Here is a 22,369-nt window from a genome sequence, read left to right on the forward strand (position 1 = left end):
CTGCCCATAGCATCTCAAAGTCACACATAGGTAAAAGTAAATACATTATGCTAGAGTATAACTTTGATTAAGTGGTAACTCAAGGCAATAAATAGTACATAAGTAAAACTTAGTGCCTAATTTATTAACATCTTTGTGTTCATACCTTTGGGTAGATGATAGGGATGCTAACTCCTCATATGGGTCTCTCCCGCTTATTAGGCGTAATTTTTCAAAATATATCTCTTTTTCTTGCTGTCTGAGTCCTTCAAAAACAGTTTTACTGTGCTCCATGCGTTTTTCGACACTTGTTGGCGGATCAGACAGCTTTAAAATCGCATTTTACCGCGCACTTCTATCTCCGTCCGTTCTATATTTACGTTCGTGTACCTCCAATGTGACCGCACATCCGGGTAACTACAACGGCTGAATCGTGACGTCACTCCAAACTCTTTATAATGTAAAATTGTGGATTATGGAGAAAAAAAAGTGAGATAATTGTAATGTCTTACGCCTTTAACTGGCCTAACCTCCAGAAAATACAAAAAATACTAATAATAAAAAGACAAAAAAAAAGTGTCCCAAATCCCCTTCCTTACATTCAACATGTTGTGTTAAGCTGCTAAGCGTAAGTCAACCTCATCACAAATCAGATCTGCTGATGTTCGTGATTATGTTCGTCTCCACTTGAAAATATTCAGACTTCTTGTCCTCTGTAAACTTGAAACGAAGATTTCATCTCTCTCTTACACACACACACACGCACACACAGACACACACTACGTTTGAGGACGCACAAACAAGAACTCACGCACGCACGAGCTGCCGGACCACCCCGCCCCGGTCCCGCCCCGCGGCCCGACCCCACGGAGAACAGACAGACAGAGGATCATGTGACAGCAACAGTTTCTCAACGACACAACCAAAGAGAGGCGCTCACACACTCACTCACACACACACACACGGAGAAAGACAGAGAGAGAGGGAGTTTCGTAACTTGGGGAAGTTTTCTGTGCCCATCGATCTCTGGACGTTGTCTCGTTGGTTTTTCGGATGTCAGTGACAGAGCGTCACTTTTTTCAGCCTGACTGAGTTTCTTTCTGTGCCATCCAGCTGTTCAACTCTCTCCAAGGAATAGACTGCGCGTTTCATCTGCTAAGTAAGTTGATATCGAAATCTCTTAATGTTTCCTGTGTGGACTTTTAACAGTGTGACCCCACTCTGCTCGGTTAAGCCCGTGGAAGCTGTGTGGTGTGTTTTTCAGTCAGATGTGGTGGACTTGTTGTGTCAAAGTTATTGTGAGGAAGAGAGGAAGTCCATAAATTCAGACTTGTGGGACTTTGTAATGAGTTCAAGCTGCTTGTGTTTGATTAATTATCCTGGTTAGATTATTAGGTTTAGTGAGGCTTATTTTTAGCTTGTGACGAAATCTGAGACTTTTATTTTGTGAAAATTAAGAAAAACAGGATCATATTTTATTTTGGTGAGTAATGACTGTAGAAGAGGAGATGTAAGCCAACAGCAGGGCAGCAGAGAGTCAGTACTATTTATAGCTTTGGGAGCCTTTTTGGAGCATGGGGTTGTTTAATTTATTCAAGAGAAATAAAGACAGGCTGGTGTCAGTGGATAAAAGTCTGAGTCATTTTTTCTTCTGTCACCACATGTGGGTTTTGGGGTCCAAACTTAAAGACTTTGAATTTTTAAAGAGCTTTTTTATATTTAATTGAGGTCAGTCATGAAGAAACTTCCCAATAGTGTTTTTCTTTTTTTTCTTTTTTTTTTAAGATCAGGTGTTTAATTTAGAGACAAAATCAAAAACTAATATTTGTATTATTTTTTTGCTTGATATAACAACTATATATGATTAAGTTTTTTTTTTTTGTTGATTTGTGTTCCTTCGCTTGTTGATAAAATACTCTGATTTCATGCTGGCTGGTTGATTCTACTATAATAAGAAGTACTATAAGTGTGTGTGCTTTGTGTGTGTGCGTGTGACAGATGACCATCGGTGTTACTGCTCAGTGTCAGAGCTGATAATGTTACACACATGTGACAGGTGTGTCTGTGCGCTACAGATTCAAACTGTCCGTCACACCTGAGCCTCTTCTTTTCACTCCATCCTTAACAATACTCCCTCTCTGTCTCTGTGTTTCTGCGTCTCTGTCTCTCCCTGTTTCCTGTGCTTTGTTTCAAGGCTGAGGCTTGCGTCACACATTCCACTTGGCATATGAAGCCCTTATCCTGTTTAGAGCCGAAAGAGAGAAAGAAGGGAGGAGAGAGGGATGTGGATGTGGGGGGTGAGGGGGTGGAATGAGGGCGACCTCTCTTTTTCTCTTTCTTTGCCTCCTTTGTCTTACACTTCACTCCGGTCTCACTCTCAGAAAGTTTAATAAAGATACAGATGAGTTGACCTCTGACCTGAGATTTTTCTTTCCTTTTTAATTTAATTGTCTTCCAGTTTGGCTGACACACTTAGACACACACGCCCGAAATACCCCACCCACCCCTACGCCTTTTTTTTTCCTGAATCAACATGCTGATGTTATCTGGTGGAACAAAATGCGCTGGAGTGTGAACACACACACACACACACACACACACACACACACACACACACACACACACACACACACACACACACACACTCATGGCTCAAAGGGCACATCCTCGGGAACATTAAGGCTAAACATTAAACTCCTGGATGCTGAACAGTTGTTGATTCTCCAACAGAAGTTAGGACAATTAGGACACTCTGCTCGACAGACAGCAATAAACGTCAAAACTCGTTACACAACGCCACACGCATGCCAGCACATGCACACACACACACTCTCATGTTCAACACACACGCTCTTGAGCAGTGTGTCCTTGAAACCACTGGATTGGGCCACTGTGACTCTTTCTCACCGCTGGCCCCCTCCTCATGTTTGAGGTTCATTGAAGTTTTGTCATACTTTGGTTGAAACCCACTTCGTTTTCTTCCCCGTCTTCTGTCTCCTTCTTGTTCTTTCCACTTCCATTTTGACATAGTTTGGTCAGAGTGGCTGTTTTCTTTGCCCTTTCTCTTCGTCTTTTCCCCCCTCTCTCCTCTCATTCTTTGGGCAAGGAGGTGAAGAGTGTGTGTGTGTATGTGTGTATGAGATGAGGGGGAGTGAGTAGACAGGAAACCGCAGGCCCCCTGCAGCAGCACCCCCCATTTGGCTTCACTCTCCTCCTCCTCCTCCTCCTCTTCTTTACACCCCCCGACCCATCACGCAGTGTGGAAATAATAACAGTCAGACTAAACTCTGAGGGCTTCCGCTTCTCTCCCTCTTTCTCTTTCTGGCAGCCTCATTCGTTCTCTCCTTCCCGCTGTCCTCGGTCGTCTGGAAAGACTCAAAACTCTCTGCTCTTTGACAAGTACAGCTTGACGTGTGCGTGTGCGTGTGTGTGTGTGCGTGTGTGTGTGTGTGCGCGTGTGTGTGTTAATGTCAGTGTTTGAGCCTTATGTCAACTTCAGTGTGTCTTTAAATTGTGTGTGTTTGCATACGTGTGTGATGATGGATCCTGTTTCCTCTCCCCCCGCTGATGGCCCCCTCTGGCTTCCCCCCGAGGTCTGTGGGCCTGCAGCCCCACAGTCTGCTGGAGAGGAGCTGAGAGGGGTGATGTGATTCTGTGTGCGTGTGTGTATGTGTTTGTGAGTGTGTTTAGGGGGAGTAAAGGGAGAGGAGGAGCTGGGGAGGAAGCTCAGATGAGGGAGTATGAAGCCAAAATAAAAGGATAGGGGGCTTCAGCAGGGGCCTTAAAGTGAAAGGACTCAAAGTTGGAGCACATGAGGCCTCATTAGGTGGATTAAGAGCATGAAATGAGGTTCAAGGTCTAAACTTGGGAGGTACACTGCAAAAACCCGAAATCTTAGAAAGTGTTTTTCTCTTGTTTTTAGTAAAAAATGTTTTTTCAGACTTGATATGAACCCTTTTCACCTGACGAGTTCAGACAAATATCTTATTTCAAGTTCTTTAAAGACAAAAATGAGGTCTAAACTGTCGAGAAAAGAATAATGTCTTCCTACAAGCACATTTCTCTTACCCCACTGGCAGATTTGTTTACTTATTACAGGCAGTTTAAACCTCATTTCTGTCTTTAAATAACTTGAAATGAAACATTTTCTGGACTAGCCAGGTGAATGTGGCTCATATCAAGTCTAAAAAGACATTTTTACTGAAAATAAGACAAAAAACTTGATAAGTTTTGAGTTTTTTGCAGTGTAGAGAAGTACAGTAATAAATGAAAAGCTTTAAAGTAGAGACGTCTTGATACTGAAACCAGTCTTGATGCTTAAAAGAGGGGATGAGGTATCAAGAAGACCGGTAGCCAATCACCAAAATACCCTCAGGCTCTTTTAAATAATCCTGAAACTACACCAGTTTGATGTTGTTTGAACGAATTATCAAAGGTTGCAAAATATCTGCTGTAAGAATCAATATTATCATTTTTAACTGGTTGTGGTGTCAAAAGGTAATCCGACTTAGGTCAACAGAGCCAAAATCTGGATGAAAATAAAGGCGTGACAATTTGGGTGGGACAGTATATTGACACAGCACTATGAAGTCATCCTGCGTCATGCAATCCAACTATCATATTACAGAAGCAAACGTGTATAGTTTAATGTTGAAACAACCCAGAGCTTTAAAAAGATTTTTCCACCTGTTAGACCCGCTGAGTCACTACTTCATGATTTCTTGTGGATTAGGAGCATTTTGTATTAGGGATGTTCCGATATTACATTTTCACTTCTGATACGATACCGATACTGCAGCATTGAGTATTAGCCGATACCGATATTAATCCAATACTATATCAGCATCAAACATGCATACTTTTATAACTTATTTTGTAGTAAGTCATGTTAGAAAAGGCTTGATTAAGTGATATTATTCAAACAAAGAACAGTAGTCAGCAACAGTTGGTATGAGGAAAAACTGACCCATTTATTATTAACCAATGGGTAACAGAAATTTTAACATTAAACATAAAAAATACTTGTAATTGAATAAAATAAAGAATAAATTAGAAAATCCAGAAAATAACCTAAATAAATCAAATAAAAACAGCAGGAGCGGAGTCTGGAATGGACTGCTTATATTGGAGTGCTTATATCAAAGATTTTAGATGCATTCCGATACGATACCAATATTTGTTTTTTTGCTGATATCGGACCGATATCCGATATTAATATCGGACTGGGACACCTCTATTTTGTATAATTCCGTGAAAAGGATTTTAAGATGTGTCATTGTTTTAAATTATCAAGGAATCTTTGTACCCTAAAGGTCATTGTGGGACATGTTTAGCATTGTTTCAGATAGAGCTGAGTGTCGTCAGCATAGCATTGAAAGTGAAAATCAAATATTCTGACACAAAACTGGACTTCACAGAACAATCATCACTTCTAAAGAAACCATTAGGGATGGAATAACCGGTTCCTGTTAAGAACAGACTAGAAATGGTTCAGTCAGTCAGCCACCCTTACACCGACATCACATGATGTGCTACACAACAGTCACGCTAGTCAGTCAGCAGCAGGACTTTCAAGACACTAGCGGAGAGATGGAAGCGATTAAAAGCTTGGCTTTACTTTACCAAAAGGACGCTAAGAGTGTACAAATATTATTTATTTGTGTCCAGAGATCTAAGATCCAGTGCCCACACTGCAAAAAACAGAAATCTTATCTGGTGTATTTGTCTCATTTTATGTAAAAATGTTTTGTTATACTTGATATTAGCCACTTTAACTGACCAGTTGAGAAAAATGTCTTGTTTCAAGTTATTTAAAGACAAAAATGAGGTCTAAATTGTTTATAACAAGTAAAAAAATCTGCTATTGGAACAGGAAAAATGTGCTTGAAATTTTGCTTAAAGCTAGAATGATGCCTCAATAAAAGTAACTTTTCTCTTGGCCCATTGGCAGATTTTTTTTTTAACTTGATAGAAGCAATTCAGACTTCATTTTAGTCTTTAAATAACTTAAAATACGATATTTTCTGGGCTAGTCAGGTGAATATGGCTCATATTGAGTCTAAAAAGACATTTTCTACTGAAATTTAAGACAAAAACACTTGATAAGATTTCAGTTTTTTTGTGGTGCATATGCTGAGAATTCTAATTGTTTTTTATTTGTTTATATTCAGAGACATCCAGATTCAGTGACAAATTTAACTTTTACTTATTTATAAACTCAATAAAATGCTGACACAGAACACCTTACTTTTTGTACACAGAAAATTCATTGGAGGAATTGATAAGGGAATCCTATCCCTAGAAGTTATCGAGAAAAAAGAAGTGATTATTGTGTCTGAAAAATAGACTTTATAACACATTGCTGTAGTATCTGTGGTGCCACTTGTTTCTGATACAGAGTTTCAAAGCCTAATAATCGACCATGTTGGAAAAAGCGGAACTCAGCCTAATTTCATTTGACTTAGAATGAGGTTAAGAGGTGGGCCTTTAGCCTATTTACAGACAGCACCAGCACCTGTCAGTCATGTCAGCTATGCCCTTATATGAGCAAAACTTTTACATTTAGTAGCTTTGAAATTAAGGACTTTGAAAGGGTTCATCTGTGCACTGTGCTGAGAAATGTGGTACTCAGACTAAAATCATTATCACTACAGTTTTAGCACTTCCACAAAGACTTCATGTTTTATGACCTAAGGTTGTCATGTTGTTGTACCATTGTGTCATGAGGTACCCCGCCCCCAGTTACTACTGCTCTTTGCTTGAAAACAGAGAACATTAAAGTGAGCTACAGAGGGCTGTATACATGTCAGAAAGACCAAACGTTAAACTCTGGGTTTTAAGTCTGCCACTTTCATGAGGCACTCAAATGGGAGCATACATCAAAATTAATCCTTTATATCCCGAGGGTTGTAAAAAATGTAACATTATATGACTAGTAGTTCTAAAACCTGAGCAATGAATCTATTGGTAAAGAGCTGTTTGAACAATATGTCATCCTGAAGTCCGGTCGGATGTAAAACTGACGAGGTATAAAAGAGAGCAGAAAATGGCACAAGAGTCGGAAACAGCAAAATGTAGGCTGTAAGTGTGTGTGTTTGTGTGTCTGCTGCAGTGTGTTCTTGGACAAAGCTGTTGTCTGGAGGTTTCTGGGCTCTCTGGTGATCTCATCATCTCCAGCCTGTTACCATTACAGGGTTTGTGTGTGTGCGTGTGTGTGTAAGTGCAGCTCTGCGTGTGTCTGTGTGTACTTGAGCGTATGTGCGTGTCTGTAATAATTTTTTAGTGATTTAGTGTGTGTATTCTGTTGAGCTAGCAGAAACTTGGTGTGTGGCTGTAAGTGTGCAGAGAAGTAAATGTAGTTGTGTATGTGTATAAGTGTGTGTGTGTGTGTGTAAGTGCGTGTGTGTGCGGTTGAGTCAGTAGCCAAAGACTCCACAAGCCACAATATTTTCCCCTTCAGTCATGGTGTTTTATATCATTCATAGAAGGGGAAAGAAAGAGTGTGGGGCTCGGATGAAAACAGAGGTAAAGTATTTAACAAATGTTGAGGAAGAAGAAGGAGATCTGAAGTCCAAGTTTGGGAGAGAAAGACGGAGGGAAAGAGGTGTAGTACATGTTTGCTGAGTGGGTTGGAGTTGAGTACACAGTAGCTCTACTGACCTAGAAGAACAATATTTGCAGACCACACTTGACATGCACAAACACACGCCCGAATGTTGAGTGCACAGGGAGAAAAACTCCTCTACAACCCAGATCCAGCTAATTATTTATCAGAAAGGAGTGCACACTGCTTTTACATCACATTATATATGTGTCCTCTGAGCTTTACTTGTCTTTCTGACGACGCTCTGAGAAGCAACAGTTGTTTGGTTTCTGTCTCATGGAAAGTTAAAGTTTTCACTAATTGTGGTGCAATGCAGTCCTGCTGAAACTTGTGATTATTTTTAAGTACAATGGTCAATCATGTGTTTGCTTGATCCAATTATTTGTGTTGACATTGTCAAAAAAAAGTGGAAAATGACAGTGTTTTAACCAGAAATTGATGCTTTCCCTGTCATTTTTATTGTTAGGCGACATTTTTTACATATCTGCAGTTGACAGTTTGTGCTAATAAAAGTTGATGTGCAAAGCTTTTAAAGAAAGGAGCGAAAAAGTGGCTACAACAAAACAAGAAGCCTCAAAAATCTTGTTACCACCAACAAAAACAGACCAGTTAGCTGTTTAAAAAAGGATTAAAGATCGATTTAGACAAGGAATGGCAGAAATTCCCTAAAATAAAGATGCTGATGTCAGGGAATTTGGGATGTTTTTCATACTCATGCACTTATTCTTTTCTGTCAACTAACCTGTGGATACATTATTGTCGTAACCTGAAATCAGCTGGCTCCAGCTGTCCCCTCTCTCCTGAGGAAGCTGCTCTGCAGATAAATGTCATTTCTTTCCTGTAATTGTCTTATATTTCTGCCTCATTGTGCTCTTTATTGCACCCCCAGGAGAAAGTTTTTCTCATCCTCAAACAAACACAACCCTGTTGTCACATTCTGCCCGATCCCTCCTTTCTGTTCATTCCCACGTGTGGTAAACCCCAACCACCTGGCATGAACCTCCAGCTCAAAACACACACACAACGTGAAATACCTGCTGCTGCCACTTTGTGTCCTACATCTGTGGCACAAACTGCCCCCTGTTTAACCCGCTGAGCTGTATGTTTTTGTGGCTCAGCTGTATACCCATCAGCTCCACCCTCATGGTAGTTAGAGTGCGTGACAGGTGAACTCTCAAGAGGAATGGTATGTACTGAAACTGCATGTGCTCTCTAAAGGCTGTGTACTCTGACTGCTGCAGGGTTCGTATCACTTTTAGTGGAGATGAACTTCTGATAAGTGAACAAATTATGTCATTTTTCTGTAGCATGTGCGCACGATGCATGCTTGTTACTGTACATCTGCCTCCAGCTGAGTCCTGCAGGTCATTTGCATTTGACGTATTTCAGTTCAAAGAACACCTCGCGTGTGTTTTTGTATTTGATGGATGTTTTCAAGTGACTATACAGGCTCATTACCACTCACTAATTCATCAAGTCAAACATTTCAGTGTGTCAGGCTTTAGGTTGTCGACAAAGGGGAAAATTTATTATTATTTTTTTTTTTTACCCTGTTCTACTTTTGCTAACAGTAGACATGAGTATTTTCCTTTTTAGTGTCACCACCTGCAGGCAAAGACTTAAAACTATGTTTTGTTACGAGTTTTTAAATTTAACCATATCACTTCCTCTGTGGCCAGTTTAAGACGACATTTAGACTCTATAACGTCTCACCTTTAGTATAAATGGCTATAATGTCCCACAGCTGTGCCTATATCTGAGCACCTTAGGCAAAACATCAGTAGCATTTAATTAAACGTCATGACGGAAACAAGATGAAAACATAAATTATAGAAAACAATAATGCTAATAAGATTGGTTTAGAAAAAAAGAAAGTTAATTTGTTCAAATATCTTATTGAAGCTAAAAATAAATTATGATTGAATTGAAATATGAGACAGCACAAAAACTACACACTATTAAAATTTTGCAGATGCAGGATTGGTATAGAAGTACAAATGCCTGATGAGAGCAGAGCTTTGTTTGACACTTCTTGAAGACTAGCGTTGTGAAAAGATCAGAAGTTTCATTACCAGTTGTGTACATTCTGTGCTTGTTGCTTCTTAAGTGAAAACGTACTGAGTTTCACTCTTGAAATCAAACTTCAGAGTTTGATGTATGTGTTTCTCACGTTAGCATTGATGTATTAACTGCCCCCAGGAGCTGAAAGAACATTTTGTGACTTACGGTCTCCGCCGTGAAAACATCGTTCAAGTTTTTACAACTCAAAAAAACCTAACAAATTTGTCTCAAATTTGTACTGGTCTCAGATCAGACACCAAAGTAGTGGTATCAGCCGATACCAAAACCAAGGTATCGGTATTGGTATCAGGACTTAAAAAGCAAAGGTGTGTTTCTGGTTTTATTGTATGTCCAAGTCTTAACAGTGAATTTAATCAATATGTCTTGAGCGTCTCATTATCCACACGGTGAAGACAGAGTATTGAAAGTTTGACTCTTTCATTATCAGTTCTGCCGTCTCTTTCAGTTTTTCCATAAGTTGTGGGGACTTCCACGTTGGGATCTGTTTTTGGTCATTTTCAGCTTCTTGTGTGATGGGAAAACACTGTGTGTGTTTAAACTGTAAACTGAAATACTGAGAAGCTGCTTCTTTTGTCCTTTTTTCTGTTTCGTGATCCGTCTGTTTGTGTTTCATACCTGCTCTCATTGTCGGCTCTGTGTGCCTTCACAACCTCAATAGAACAACTGCCTGTGACCTCTGGTTGAACTACAATACAATACAAACATGGATTAGAAAACACACCCTTAAAGACATATGCACACACCAACAACCACACACACACACACACACGCCCGCACACACCATCCGACTTCAGTTTCTCTGTTTCTTTGTTTCTTTGGAGCCGGGCAAAGGGCGAGGCATCAGTCGTCATGTTCACACCCTTCCTGACCCAGGGAGCGAACATCCTGCTCTGCTATTGGACCATCTGCACTGTGTGTGTGTGTGTTTGTGTGTGTGTGAGTGTTTGCTGGGGTGTGACGTCCTTTCTTCTTGCCCATTTGTTAATAATTAAAGGCTAACATGTCTCCAGACTGTGGACTTTAATCAGGTCAAACACACACACAGGCTCCCTCAGGGTACATTCTTTGACAGTTCATGTTGCTTGAGCACACACACACACACACACCACACACACACCACACACACAACTAGGCCTTAAAACACTAATTTAGGCACAAACAGCAAGTCTTCACAGCTGCACCTGGACAGGCGGAGGTAACTGGAACCACCTCTGAAACCTCACACGTGTTTGATCCGAACACTCAGGAGGCCTCCATTAGTGGTGTGTGTTTGTGCGTATCTTTGTGTGTGTACACACTGTCTAGGCTTGACACTCTCCAGTTGCAGACACATCACCCTCAGCCTCACACTTGCGAGAAACAACCCATCGTAAAGGTGTCCACAGCCTTGTTTGAGCAGCAGGTGTTTTGGGGGCGACACCCTGACCACTTATCGCACTTTTGCACAACCTGACAAGTTGTTCAACAAACAAGATTGGTGGTTTGAGAAAGAGGAGTTTCTGGTTAAAAACGTAGGAGGAGAAGTTGCGTGAACTGACAGAAAGAAATATGTTTGTGTGTTGAGTGTGAGTTGATTTACTGGACATGAGTTTCCTGAGGACAAACACTGAAGAAACTTTTCCCACACCTGTAATTACCACAAACTGAGTTTTTGTTTCCATCTGTGTGATTCGGTTTGTGAAACAGTTATGAGTCCGTAGTTAAAAAGATCTCCTGCGTTTATTTTACTTTGATTGTTTTGAACATCATTGGTGGTGTTTCAGAGCTCCTGTGGGGAGTTTTTGGATGGTTATGAAATAAAACTGAAATTGCTTTGTCTACTTAAGCTACGAAAGCAGTGAGAAATGCCTTTGTTCAGAGGAAGGGAAAGTAGATTAAGAAGGAAGTTTGGAGGAAAGAGCAGGGAAGCGTCACAGATTAGATTTGGACCCAGGCTGCCCACTTCAAGGGTGTTGCCTCTATACATGGGGCGCATGATTGAACCACTGAGCTATGGAGGTGCTCTTTTCTTTCTCGCCTGCGACTGAATTTCGTCACATTGGTGGATGAAGTTGGGTCGTATTAGCAGACCTACCTCTGACCTAGATATGTTTTTTGACCCTTTTAAGGGGCCTGACTTGGGGTTTGTAACCACTGACTGAAATGTAATATTGGCAAAATGTTTTTCTTTTTACACTGGAAGCTACAAATACATGTACCTTACTTTATGTGACAACATTTAATCTGAAAACGCAAAAAGGCAGTGAAAAACGCAGACTAAAAACGCTGCAGTAAGCATGCCAGGCCTGTAGTCGGCGCTTTAACTGTCTTGTCTAGAAGCAGCTTTTGGGAGATCTCCACCAAAGTAGAGTGGAGCCGGTCAACTGGTGTATTGGCGAATACTAAGTGCAAAAGTGGAGCAACAGATGCACATTTTGTATAAAGACAGTCAGCAGATACAGCAGACTGAGCAGCACAAACACAACATGGTAGTCCCGCGACGATCGTAGCAACGGTTCTGTTGTCTTGTTGTATGAGCTCGTGCGAAGCGGAGTGTGACGTCAGCGTTTCCAATAAAAAAGCCGGTGTTCTGCCGAGTTGTACTACCTCCGCGAATCGTCCTACCCGTAGGATGAAATGACAGACTTATCTGCCGAGCTGTCCTGCCTCTCAGAAAATGCTACCGTGCGATTCCCGTTTCTTTTGTCTTAGTTTCTGTTCTTTTCAAAGGCCTTTTCATGTAAATAGACCACTTAACAGCAGGAAGTCAGAATGTGCTTCCACAGAGATCTATGTGTACGACGCTTCGGCAGAAGAAAAAACCCCGTCAAATCACGCTTCCACATAGATATTAGCAGGTAGGATGATTTGACAGTTAAAAATACCCCGCCAAATCACGCTTCCACATAGATAAATGTTGATGTCTATGTGGAAGCATGATTTGACGGGGTATTTTTAACTGTCAAATCATCCTACCTGCATTTATCTACGTGGAAGCGTGTTTGGTTGTAGAAAACACTAAAATCTTACCGTTTTCACCGTTTTCCTTAATAAACAGCTGATCGGTAGGACGATTCTGTGCTGTCGTCGTTCAGGCGATGCTGTTGACTGGTGCGCATGCGCAGTGACGCAAAGTAGGACGTCTCGATGGGTAGAACAACTCGACAGAACACCTGCTAACTGTTGACACGGCAACAGTGTCAGCAGCGTTTCGGAAAAATCCCACTCTGGAGGCCGTTTTCAAAAGTTTGCGTTTCGGGTCGGCTAAAACGCTGTTTCCATGTAAACGGGAGACCAAACGCAACAAAACCTTTGTGTTCAAACCTCAAACCGTTGTTCGTCATTTTACATAAGACATTCTGCATATTTTCACTTCTAAATAGGTTATAAAGGAATACCGTCTTCAGTGTTAACAAGCTAAACATACAAAATAAAAGTTTGCTAGTTTGCTATCAAATGCATAAAAACTGTTTACTGATGGCCATGTGTGTGTCTTTTGTTTTGTAGGAGCCTGGCCTGAGCAGCCATGCTGATGTATGATTACCCTCTGAAGACAGACATGGAGACGGTAAGACGAGTGTGTGTTTGTATTCTATTCACTACAGGCTTCTTTGTGCTCCCAACATGTCCAAACATGTTGTTGTTACCATCTAGTAACTTTGACCTTAACACACATGTATACACACACACACACACACACGCTGCTGCTACGTGTCTAGACAGACTGGTTCCCACATTCCAGCTCTTCCTGGACAAACAGCCTGCTGTACAGTGGACATTAGCATACAATGAGTACAAACACTGCCAGGCAGCAGGCTAATGACCACACACACATACACTCACACACACATACACAGAGTGAGAGGAACAGAGTTCAGTTAAAGATTTTTGGCTAGCTGTAGCTGTTTGTGTCACAGAAACGTTTCCCTGTTTTTCAACGCAGAGCGGATATTTTTAACGGACTCTTTGCTCTTTTGTCCTCCTCTCCTGCTTCCTCCTCCTGCATCCTCTCCTCTTCCTCTCTCACAGTCCTTCTACTCATCATTAGTGAAAACCCCAGAGCCGTACGGAGTCATCTTCTCCCATCCCGCCCACCTCTACCGCCCCTCACACATGCACACCTTTACCCAGTCCCACACACACACCCAGCTGGAGCCTGTGGATCTGTCAGTCAGCAAGCGCTCCTCCTCCTCCACCTCCTCTTCCTCCTCCCCTCCCTGCTCCTCAGCCTCCTCCCCAGCTTCCTCCTTACGCAGCTCCCCACCTTCCCCTTACAGCTCAGCGAGCCGCGCCTCGCCCCGCTGCTCCCCTCCACACTCCCAGCTGCGCTCCTCACCTTTACACACTCTCCCACCACCCACTTCCTCACTTCCTTACCCAACCATGGTGGCTCCTCTGATTGGCTCAGGATCTGGGGTCATCCAGGGTCAAGGGGTCATGGTGTCCCCGGTTATGGTGCCTCTGTCCGTCCTCTACCCCTCGCCTCTCCACTTGCATCAGCCGATCATGGTGAGCCAACAGGTCGGGAGTGAAGACGAGCATCATCGAAGCAAAGAACACAAGACAGGTGAAGACTCTTGGCTTTTTTGAAAAACATGTTTGTTTGACCCTCAGTCACCAGATGATTTTTACACTTCTAGGATTAACATCTAGAAAAAAACACTCAAAAATTAATTTCTTTGGGAAAACATCAGTAACTGTTACATAAGTGGAACACAGCAAAAAACAGAATACTTATTGAGTGTTTTTGTCTCATTTTAAGTAAAAATTGTCTTGTTGTACTTGATATGAGTCACTTTTAACAGACAAGTTGATAAAAATGTCTCTTTTCAAGACAAAATGAGGTCTTAATTGTTCGTAACAAGCAAAAAAAAAATCTGCCAATAGAAGAAGAAAAATGTACTCGGAAATTTGCTTAAAGTCTTAATACAAGTAACTTTTCTCTTGTTCCGTCATTTTTACAACTTGTTATAAACAAATCAGACCTCATTTTAGTCATTAAATAACTTTAAATAAGTTATTTTTTCTGGGCTGGTCAGGTAATTGTGGCTCATATTGAGTCTAAAAAGACATTTCCTACTTAAAATAAGACAAAAACACTTAATAGATTTTCTTTTTTTGCAGTGAAAATACAGATAAAAAAGAAATGATTTCCAGGCTTTACCATAAACAACTTTGTCACCATATTCTACGAAAGACTGACAACATATTGATTCTTTTGAATTGTTTACATCCATTATTACTGAAAATGAAGAAGCGGTTTTATTTCCTCAGTTCTCTGAAAATCAGTTTCTCGCTGCTCATGGGAGAAGTGTTTTTCATGTCCTGTTTTCTGTGGTCAGATGGATGTCGTTTTACAAACCAGTGCTCATATCATGCTTATAGTAACTCTGCTAAAGTGAAATGCTTTTATCAGCATTTAAAAAAGTACAGCTGAGCTAAAGTTTGATATTTTTTAGAGCTGAAACGATTCCTCGAATTATTCGAGGTACTCGATTACAAAAAATACTCAAGTAATTTTCTCCGCCTCGAGGAATCATTTAATTTTAAAAAAGATCAAAGAGTGGTGTTTCAAATAGAGCTGAGGCCATATTAAGAGAGTTTTCAGACCCCTCAAGCTACCTCTTATACAAAATAGCAACTAGCAACAAATCTAGCTTCTTTTCTGGAGTTTGGAGACTAATGGGTCATTCTACGAAACAGGTGCCATTTGGGTCCGCAACATTTGATGAGATGTACAAGGCACAAAAAATGTGTCAAAGTGTGTTTACAAATTTTGGAGCTACCAAAGCAAGTGCTCTTATTGACATGCTGTATCAGAAAATTCTATTTCTTAAAGAGAAAAAAAATCATTCGAAAAATAACTGCTCTTTAACTAAGCAAAAATGTATTTTATCCGATTACTCGATTAATCGATGGGATTTTCAGTAGAATACTCGAATACTAAAATATTCGATAGCAGCAGCCCTAATATTTTTGTGGTCAAACAAAAATATTAGGGCTGCTGCTATCTCACCAAAACTGAGTTTGAAAAAAACTCAGCCTCTGAACTGCTGCCTCTGCAAAAAAACGAAAACCTTATCAAGTGTTTTTGTCTTATTATAAGTAAAAATTGATTTGTTTTACTTGATTTGAGCTACATTCACCTGACCAGTCCAGAAATATCTCCTGTTTCAAGTTATTTAAAGACAAGTATGAGGTCTGATTTGCTTGCAACAAGTACAAAAAATATCTGCCAATGTAGCAAGAGAAAAGTTACTTGTATTGAGACACGACTCTAATTCAAGCAAATTTTTCTTGTTCCACCGGCAGATTTTTTTAACCAGTTTCAAGCAATTCAATCCTCAATTTTGTCCTTATGTAAGTTGAAACAAGACATTTTTCTGGACTGGTCGGGTGAATGTGGCTCAAATGAAGTATAACAAGACAATTTTTACTTAAAATAAGACAAAAACACTTATTTTGCTTCTTGGAGGGAAATTAAAGAGCTGTAAGTTAAAAGTATCATGAGTGTGTTTGTCTGTGTGAATAAGCGGTGACCAAACTGACCATCTCACATCTGGCGATCTTTTTCCCACATCCTCACAGTTCACTCTACGAAACCCCTGGAGCTGCGAGGCGACGCCCACGACCTGCACAAGCCAATCAAAACAGAGCCTCGCCCTGAGCTAGCTCATGACCTCCACTGCAGCCATGAGATGAAATCATCCGTCATCAGGATACCACACGAGTACGGGTGAGCGACACACACATGCACACACTTTTAATAAGGTTTCATTAGTTTCACTCCCTGCTGCAGCTTCCCCTTTGGCTTTACTTGGAAGAGGCATGAATGGGGTGATTGTAAAACGGGTTTTTTTGTGTGAAGATGGAATCCCAACATTTTGGCAGGGGGTTATTTGTTTTTTTTTATACCTCTGATATGATTTTAGGGTTTGGTACTAGTAGACTGATAGATGAATAGAAAGATTAATAAAAACAGGTAAATGCTGACAGAGCAGAGCTTAGGTTTCCTGTAAGAGTCTGTGTGAAGGTCTGAGAATAACACTTGTTTCTGTCTTTATCATTTCCCCTCTCATATTATCAGAAGAAGCAGTGATGGGAACGGGTTTTATGATCAGGTCTTCAATCAGGACTTTTTGTCTGTGGTTAAAAAATGATGACAATTTAAGTTTTTGAATGAATCACTTTGGAGAAAGCTTTAGGGTTATAGATTATAAAGTGAAAGGAAGTGACACATAATTTACTTTTCTGTGGACTTTTAATAGGACTTTGTTTTACACTTACTATCTATTTTTATTTATAAAAGTTGAAAAGTGACAGAAAACAGGGTACACAACTAGATAAATTATTCAAATAAACAAAATATATAAATTTAAAAAACTGTTTTTCTGTTTAACATTTCCAGTCAACCCCCAGTGTGTCAAGTTCATGCATTAAAAGTATACACCAAAAATAAGTAAAGGCTTTTTTCAGCATGAAAAAACGGTTGTTTACCACTTTTTCCACACTGCTTTAAAAATCTGTGGGAAAACTGAAAAAAATTATAAACAAAATGGAATCTTATCAAGTGTTTTTTTTGCCTTATTTTCAATAGAATTCAAGAAAATGTCTTTTTTGACTTAATGTGAGCCATATTCACCTAACAAGTAAAAAAAATCTGCCAATTGAACCAGAGAAAAGTTACTTTTATAAAGACATTATTTTAGTTTCCACCAAATTTTTCTTGCTCCATTGGCAGATTTTTTTTTACTTGTTACAAACAATTCAGACCTCATTTTTGTTTTCAAATAACTTGAAACAAGATATTTGATATTATTTCTGGACTGATAAGTTGTATGTGGCTCTTATGGAGTATAATAAGACATTTTTTACTTAAAATGAGACAAAAACACTTGATAAGATTTCAGTTTTTTGCAGCACAAGTGTTTTAAGTCACGTTATTAGCCCTCGAGCAGAAGGCCGAGTTTTGAATTAAACCTGTGGCCTCCTTCCCTCATCACTCCCAATTTGCATCCTGTTTCCAGCTCTGTCCACTGTCCTGTCTTTTATGATTAAAGACATAAAAAGCCAGGAAGATTAACTTGAAAGTAAGTCAGTTATAGGCCGTTCAGCTCCTTATTCTGCGTCTCTTCTTTGATGCAGTCAAATTTAGGTGAGTTCACCAAGAGAAGCTAAAAGATGAGTTCATAGATGACAGAGATAAAGGACGAGTAACGCAACAACTGTCAGCTGACTGCACTGAGTGTGAGGTGTGTCAGATTCCTTCATTCCACAGTGGCGTCTCTCATTCTCTCATTTCCCGTCTTGACCATCAGCCACACCTCTCGTTACAGCCCTGAACCGTGTTCATAATCAACTTTAAGTCAGCCATACCTCCGTTCCTCTTCCGCCTCCACTCCCACTTCTTTTTCCTTCTCTTCTCCTTCATTGCTCTGTTCTACTTCCTGAAGTTTTTGGCACTTACTGTCCAGAAGTTCTGGCCCTTTCCATCTTCCTCCTTCACCTCAGGAGTTTTTCTACTGAAGAGTAACGGCTTTTCCTGGTACATTTGTCATGCAATTGTAGTATGTGTAACTGAAAGGGAATGTTGCCAGTTAGTTATAATGTGTGTGTGTGTGTTTATGTGTGTGTGTCCAACCATACTTAAAAGCAGTTATCAGGATGGGTGCCAACCTTAAGAAAAAAGGGTGTGTCCTCCTCTGTCATCACCTCTCCTCTTAAAACACACTCACACAGCACCAATGTACATATGCTGTATGTAGACGGTAAATAGGTCAAGTTTGCTTTACAGCCGAGTGTGTGAAGTGAAGGGTCAACCAAAGTGTGTGTGTGTGTGAGTGTGCATAGGTCTTTGTTTGAGTGTGTGTGTGCGTGTGTGTGTGTGTGTGTGTAACATGGGGGTTTTCAGCACATTCCTTTGCGCAGAAGTGATCTGTGAGGGATTCATATTTCAACACTCAACACCTGCTCTCAACTGCCACTTACACACACAAAACACACATACACACACACACACACGAACAAACAGAGTCTTAAATGGTGGTACAGGAAGACAACTCCTCCCAGTTGTTGTTTTGTGTGTTTTTGTGTGACTTGAATTTTCTTTCCTCTTTGATTCTTCAAGTTTACTTTATTTACAATTTTAAAGATTTCTCTGGCAGACATTTGCACAAAGCGTCTTCTCACTCACCCGAACACACACGCACACCATGTCAGAAACACAATCTGCATGGGCTAATTCAAGTTGTGCATTAAGTTAGGAGTTTTACTGCAAGTATGCTTCTACTATTTCACAATATTCAGACTTTTAGAGCTTTGATTTTTGAGCTGCCCCACTAACGTTAGAGGTAAATGGGTCAATGATTAGAACACAAAGCTAAGGTGTGGCAGAAAATGGAGATTTTAACGGCATCATGGGAGATGTCCTTAGAGACGGGTGGAGCAGCAGCAGCAGCAGAATTGTATTCATAACATACTGTCTCTCTGTGTCTCTCTCAGGGGAAACAACCCATCAGTAATAGTTCACTCAGGCACGCAGCACCCTCTCCCCTCTGAATCCCCTGACACGCTGAAAAAGCGGCGAATTCACCGCTGCGACTTCTCTGGCTGCAACAAAGTGTACACCAAGAGCTCCCACCTCAAAGCACACCGCAGGACACACACCGGTAAGCGTTTTATTTCACACACAGTCATGCGTTTTAAATTACACTCATCATGTTTGTCGTTAAATTGTTCTTATTTTCTTCTCTTTGCAGGTGAGAAACCCTACAAGTGCATGTGGGAAGGCTGTACGTGGAAGTTTGCTCGTTCAGACGAGCTGACGAGACACTTCCGCAAGCACACAGGAGTCAAACCGTTCCAGTGCCCTGACTGTGAGCGCAGCTTCTCCCGCTCAGATCACCTGGCACTGCACAAGAAACGCCATCTTTTGGTTTGAAGGGCCTCCACGGGTGTTACTTGAGAGGAACTCGGTGCTGGTTTCAGCGTGGGGCTGTACCACTTTGACTGGAGGGGGATATTTTACAGACCTGGTCTTTCACATTGGACGGTGTTCCTCAGGGTGCAATTTTAAGATCCTTTCACCTCATAAACCTGGGTGTGAGCTGGTGTCAAGTTAGCTTCTCATCACACCAGGTGCCAGTTTCTGATCCTGTCTATCATCAGCTCAATATCCTGTCATCTGGGTAGAAATAAGGTTGCTGAACCAGATCTCTGATCCGCTAAGGAAGATGTAGACGCTTTCAAGAGGAGGCTGCAGAATCTCAGCTGGCCTGAGAGCAGCACCCTCTTGTGGCTGCAGAACCAAAGTGCATGTACACCTGCACGGGGCATGCTTAAGCTTCATTTTGCAACATCACCTCTCACTTCACTTCCCTGCATGCATGCACGTTAAGATTGTGGTCATAAACACACACACATGCACACACATGTTATTGCTGGCTAGGCCAATATAATGTGAAACTTTGCAGAATGTATCATATCACACGTACTTAAGCTTTCTCTCAACAGTTACCAGTCACATAACGCTAAAGCCAACCCCTCCTTCCCGGACCGCCACAATAAAAGCACCACACACCTTATCTGCCTCTTGAAGCTTATTTCATGAAGACATGTAAAATACTGGTAGCCAGTGCTAGCTTTCTCTTGTACATAAATGCACACATGTATCAGCGCACTCAGCAGCAAACGTGCACTTAATAAAAGCAGGTCAGCCTCGGTCTGGTGTGCTTTGGTATTTGGGATTAAAAAAAAAAGTGTGGGAGGGGGGACTCTGGGTCTTTTGCATTGTCAGAGTGAAGTGTTTTCTTGTGTTATCATTCAGAAATGTGAAAGTTGCTGCACAGGGGCATTATTGTGTTAGTGAGGAAAAAGACACCACTCAGATGGTTTATGGGTAGAAGCAATGAAATATACTATGTCTTATATCAAGTACATGTATCTGTTTGTGTTATTGTTTGGTTTGTGATGTGACACAGTGGGAGCCTTTTCAGTTGTGTGACACTTTTATACAGGAAAAAAAAAACACGCAATGTGCAAAGCAGGGAAAATCACTCTTTCCTTTTTGTTTATCCAGAGCAGATTAGTTTTAATATAAATGCTCTTCTAAAATATGAAATTCTGAATAAATTATATGTAATTCAACAAATTCTCCATTAAAAGGTCATACAAGAGGAAAAACATCATACTTAACTATCATTTTCTCACTTTTTAAAAGGCATGGAAAAAAATCTTTCTACAGCATCTGGAGAACAAAATATTTCTTTAAAGCGTCTTTGTACATGTCTCAATGTGCACTTTATATGAAACATTCCCAAAGCCAAAACTTTTTGATCACATACGTTTTATTTACAGATCTGCTGGTCGGTTTAATCCAAAAAATATCTAACAGGGGTCTTTGTCTGTGATTCTGTCATCATTCAATGCTAGGGAAAGGTGTTTTTATTTACATGTACTCAACATCTACATCTACGTACACGCACACACTCACAGCACCAAACACAGACACACTCACACCGAATGTAGCAGCTCACCTGATCTGCATTTACCCCTGGATATTCTCTGCAGTTTTTGCTTGTAAATGTTTTTGTATCTGCAAATATAAGTTGTAATATATACATATATATTTTATAATTGATTATTAGACTGAAAGGGCAATTAAAGGTTTTTATTAAGCATGATTTTGATACTCTTATGATAATGGATATTTTACATTTCTATTATATTTGTAATCTAGTGTTGGCAATTCAAAGGGAACATGTAAAACTGTGAAAGTATAACTGTACAGGTCTATCTGCAATGTTTGCATTTATTTTGAAACAAAATATTCATACCACTTAATAAACTTATTGATAATATTTTCAAATTGCTGTCTTTTTTTTATACTTATCTTTGTGTGTACAAATATATAAATCTGTGTGCGTGTGTGTGTGTGCCCCTGAATGTTGTCGGAGAAACACTTGACAATGTGGGAAACCTATAAAGAAGCACTGTAAATCAATACATGCGCTAATGGAAAGAGTTAAAATAATTTAAAAGAGCACAGTGTAAAGTAAATTTGACTTAAAGGTTAAAATGGGTTATTGAAGTTGTCCTATTAAAAACTTTGCCTCCCCAAACTTCTAGGTGTATGGATTTGTCCATCGCTTTGTTTCATATCCTTCTGTTTTCATATTTTTCATTGCCAAAATAAAAAAAGACTATGCCTTTGATAGAAGAAAGACAGAATTAGAGAAAGATAGGAGGATGTAGGAAAGGAGAAAGGAAGGATTTTTAATATAAAAGCTAGGAGTTTTAGAGAAATAAAAGGATGAGTAGATACAGAAACTGAGAAACATAATTAGTCATTATGAGAGGAGATTAGGAAAAATAGGACATCTAGAGGGCACTTTGGTAATCCATGGCAGTCTGTATTTTTTTGTTTTTAAGACAGTATGGGGAACAGAGATTGGCCATCTTTACGAACCATTTTGGGGGTGTGACTATGTTTACAAATTTATTTGAAATGGATCACAGTTTTAGTTTTCTGTACGACGAATAACAAAAAAAAAATGTAAATACCCAATAGTTCTCTGATACTGTATGACATATTTATTTGTTAAGAATATGATCCCATAAGAAAACAATGGGCTCGTCCGGGATTTGAACCCGGGACCTCTCGCACCCTAAGCGAGAATCATACCCCTAGACCAACGAGCCGCCGTGCAAAGCGCACGAGCAGATAAG

The 22,369-nt window shown here is 40.3% G+C and overlaps 1 protein-coding gene and 1 non-coding gene across 3 annotated transcripts; one reads left to right on the top strand and one right to left on the bottom strand.

Moving 5' to 3' along the window:
* The first annotated feature begins 871 nt into the window (after nt 1–871).
* Nucleotides 872–21,474, top strand: klf3 (Kruppel like factor 3 (basic)). Of its 2 annotated transcripts, none has more exons than XM_074665552.1 (6): nt 872–1,138; nt 13,151–13,211; nt 13,673–14,210; nt 16,232–16,379; nt 19,145–19,311; nt 19,402–21,474. In XM_074665552.1, the coding sequence occupies exons 2-6, from the start codon at nt 13,170–13,172 to the stop codon at nt 19,581–19,583; spliced, it is 1,077 nt and encodes a 358-aa protein (XP_074521653.1). In that variant the 5' UTR covers nt 872–1,138; nt 13,151–13,169; the 3' UTR covers nt 19,584–21,474. The 2 variants fall into 2 exon arrangements, with proteins under 2 accessions (XP_074521653.1, XP_074521654.1); XM_074665553.1 differs by lacking the exon at nt 872–1,138 and adding an exon at nt 12,256–12,270.
* A 796-nt stretch (nt 21,475–22,270) lies between these two features.
* Nucleotides 22,271–22,342, bottom strand: trnap-agg (transfer RNA proline (anticodon AGG)). The gene has a single exon. It is a non-coding gene; the product is annotated as a tRNA-Pro (tRNA).
* Nucleotides 22,343–22,369: the final 27 nt, after the last annotated feature.

This window comes from Halichoeres trimaculatus, unplaced genomic scaffold (genome assembly GCF_033239565.1).
Source record: "Halichoeres trimaculatus isolate MK-OKI-2021-1 unplaced genomic scaffold, fHalTri1.1 fHalTri1_scaffold_2, whole genome shotgun sequence".
Taxonomy (NCBI): Eukaryota; Metazoa; Chordata; class Actinopteri; order Labriformes; family Labridae; genus Halichoeres; species Halichoeres trimaculatus.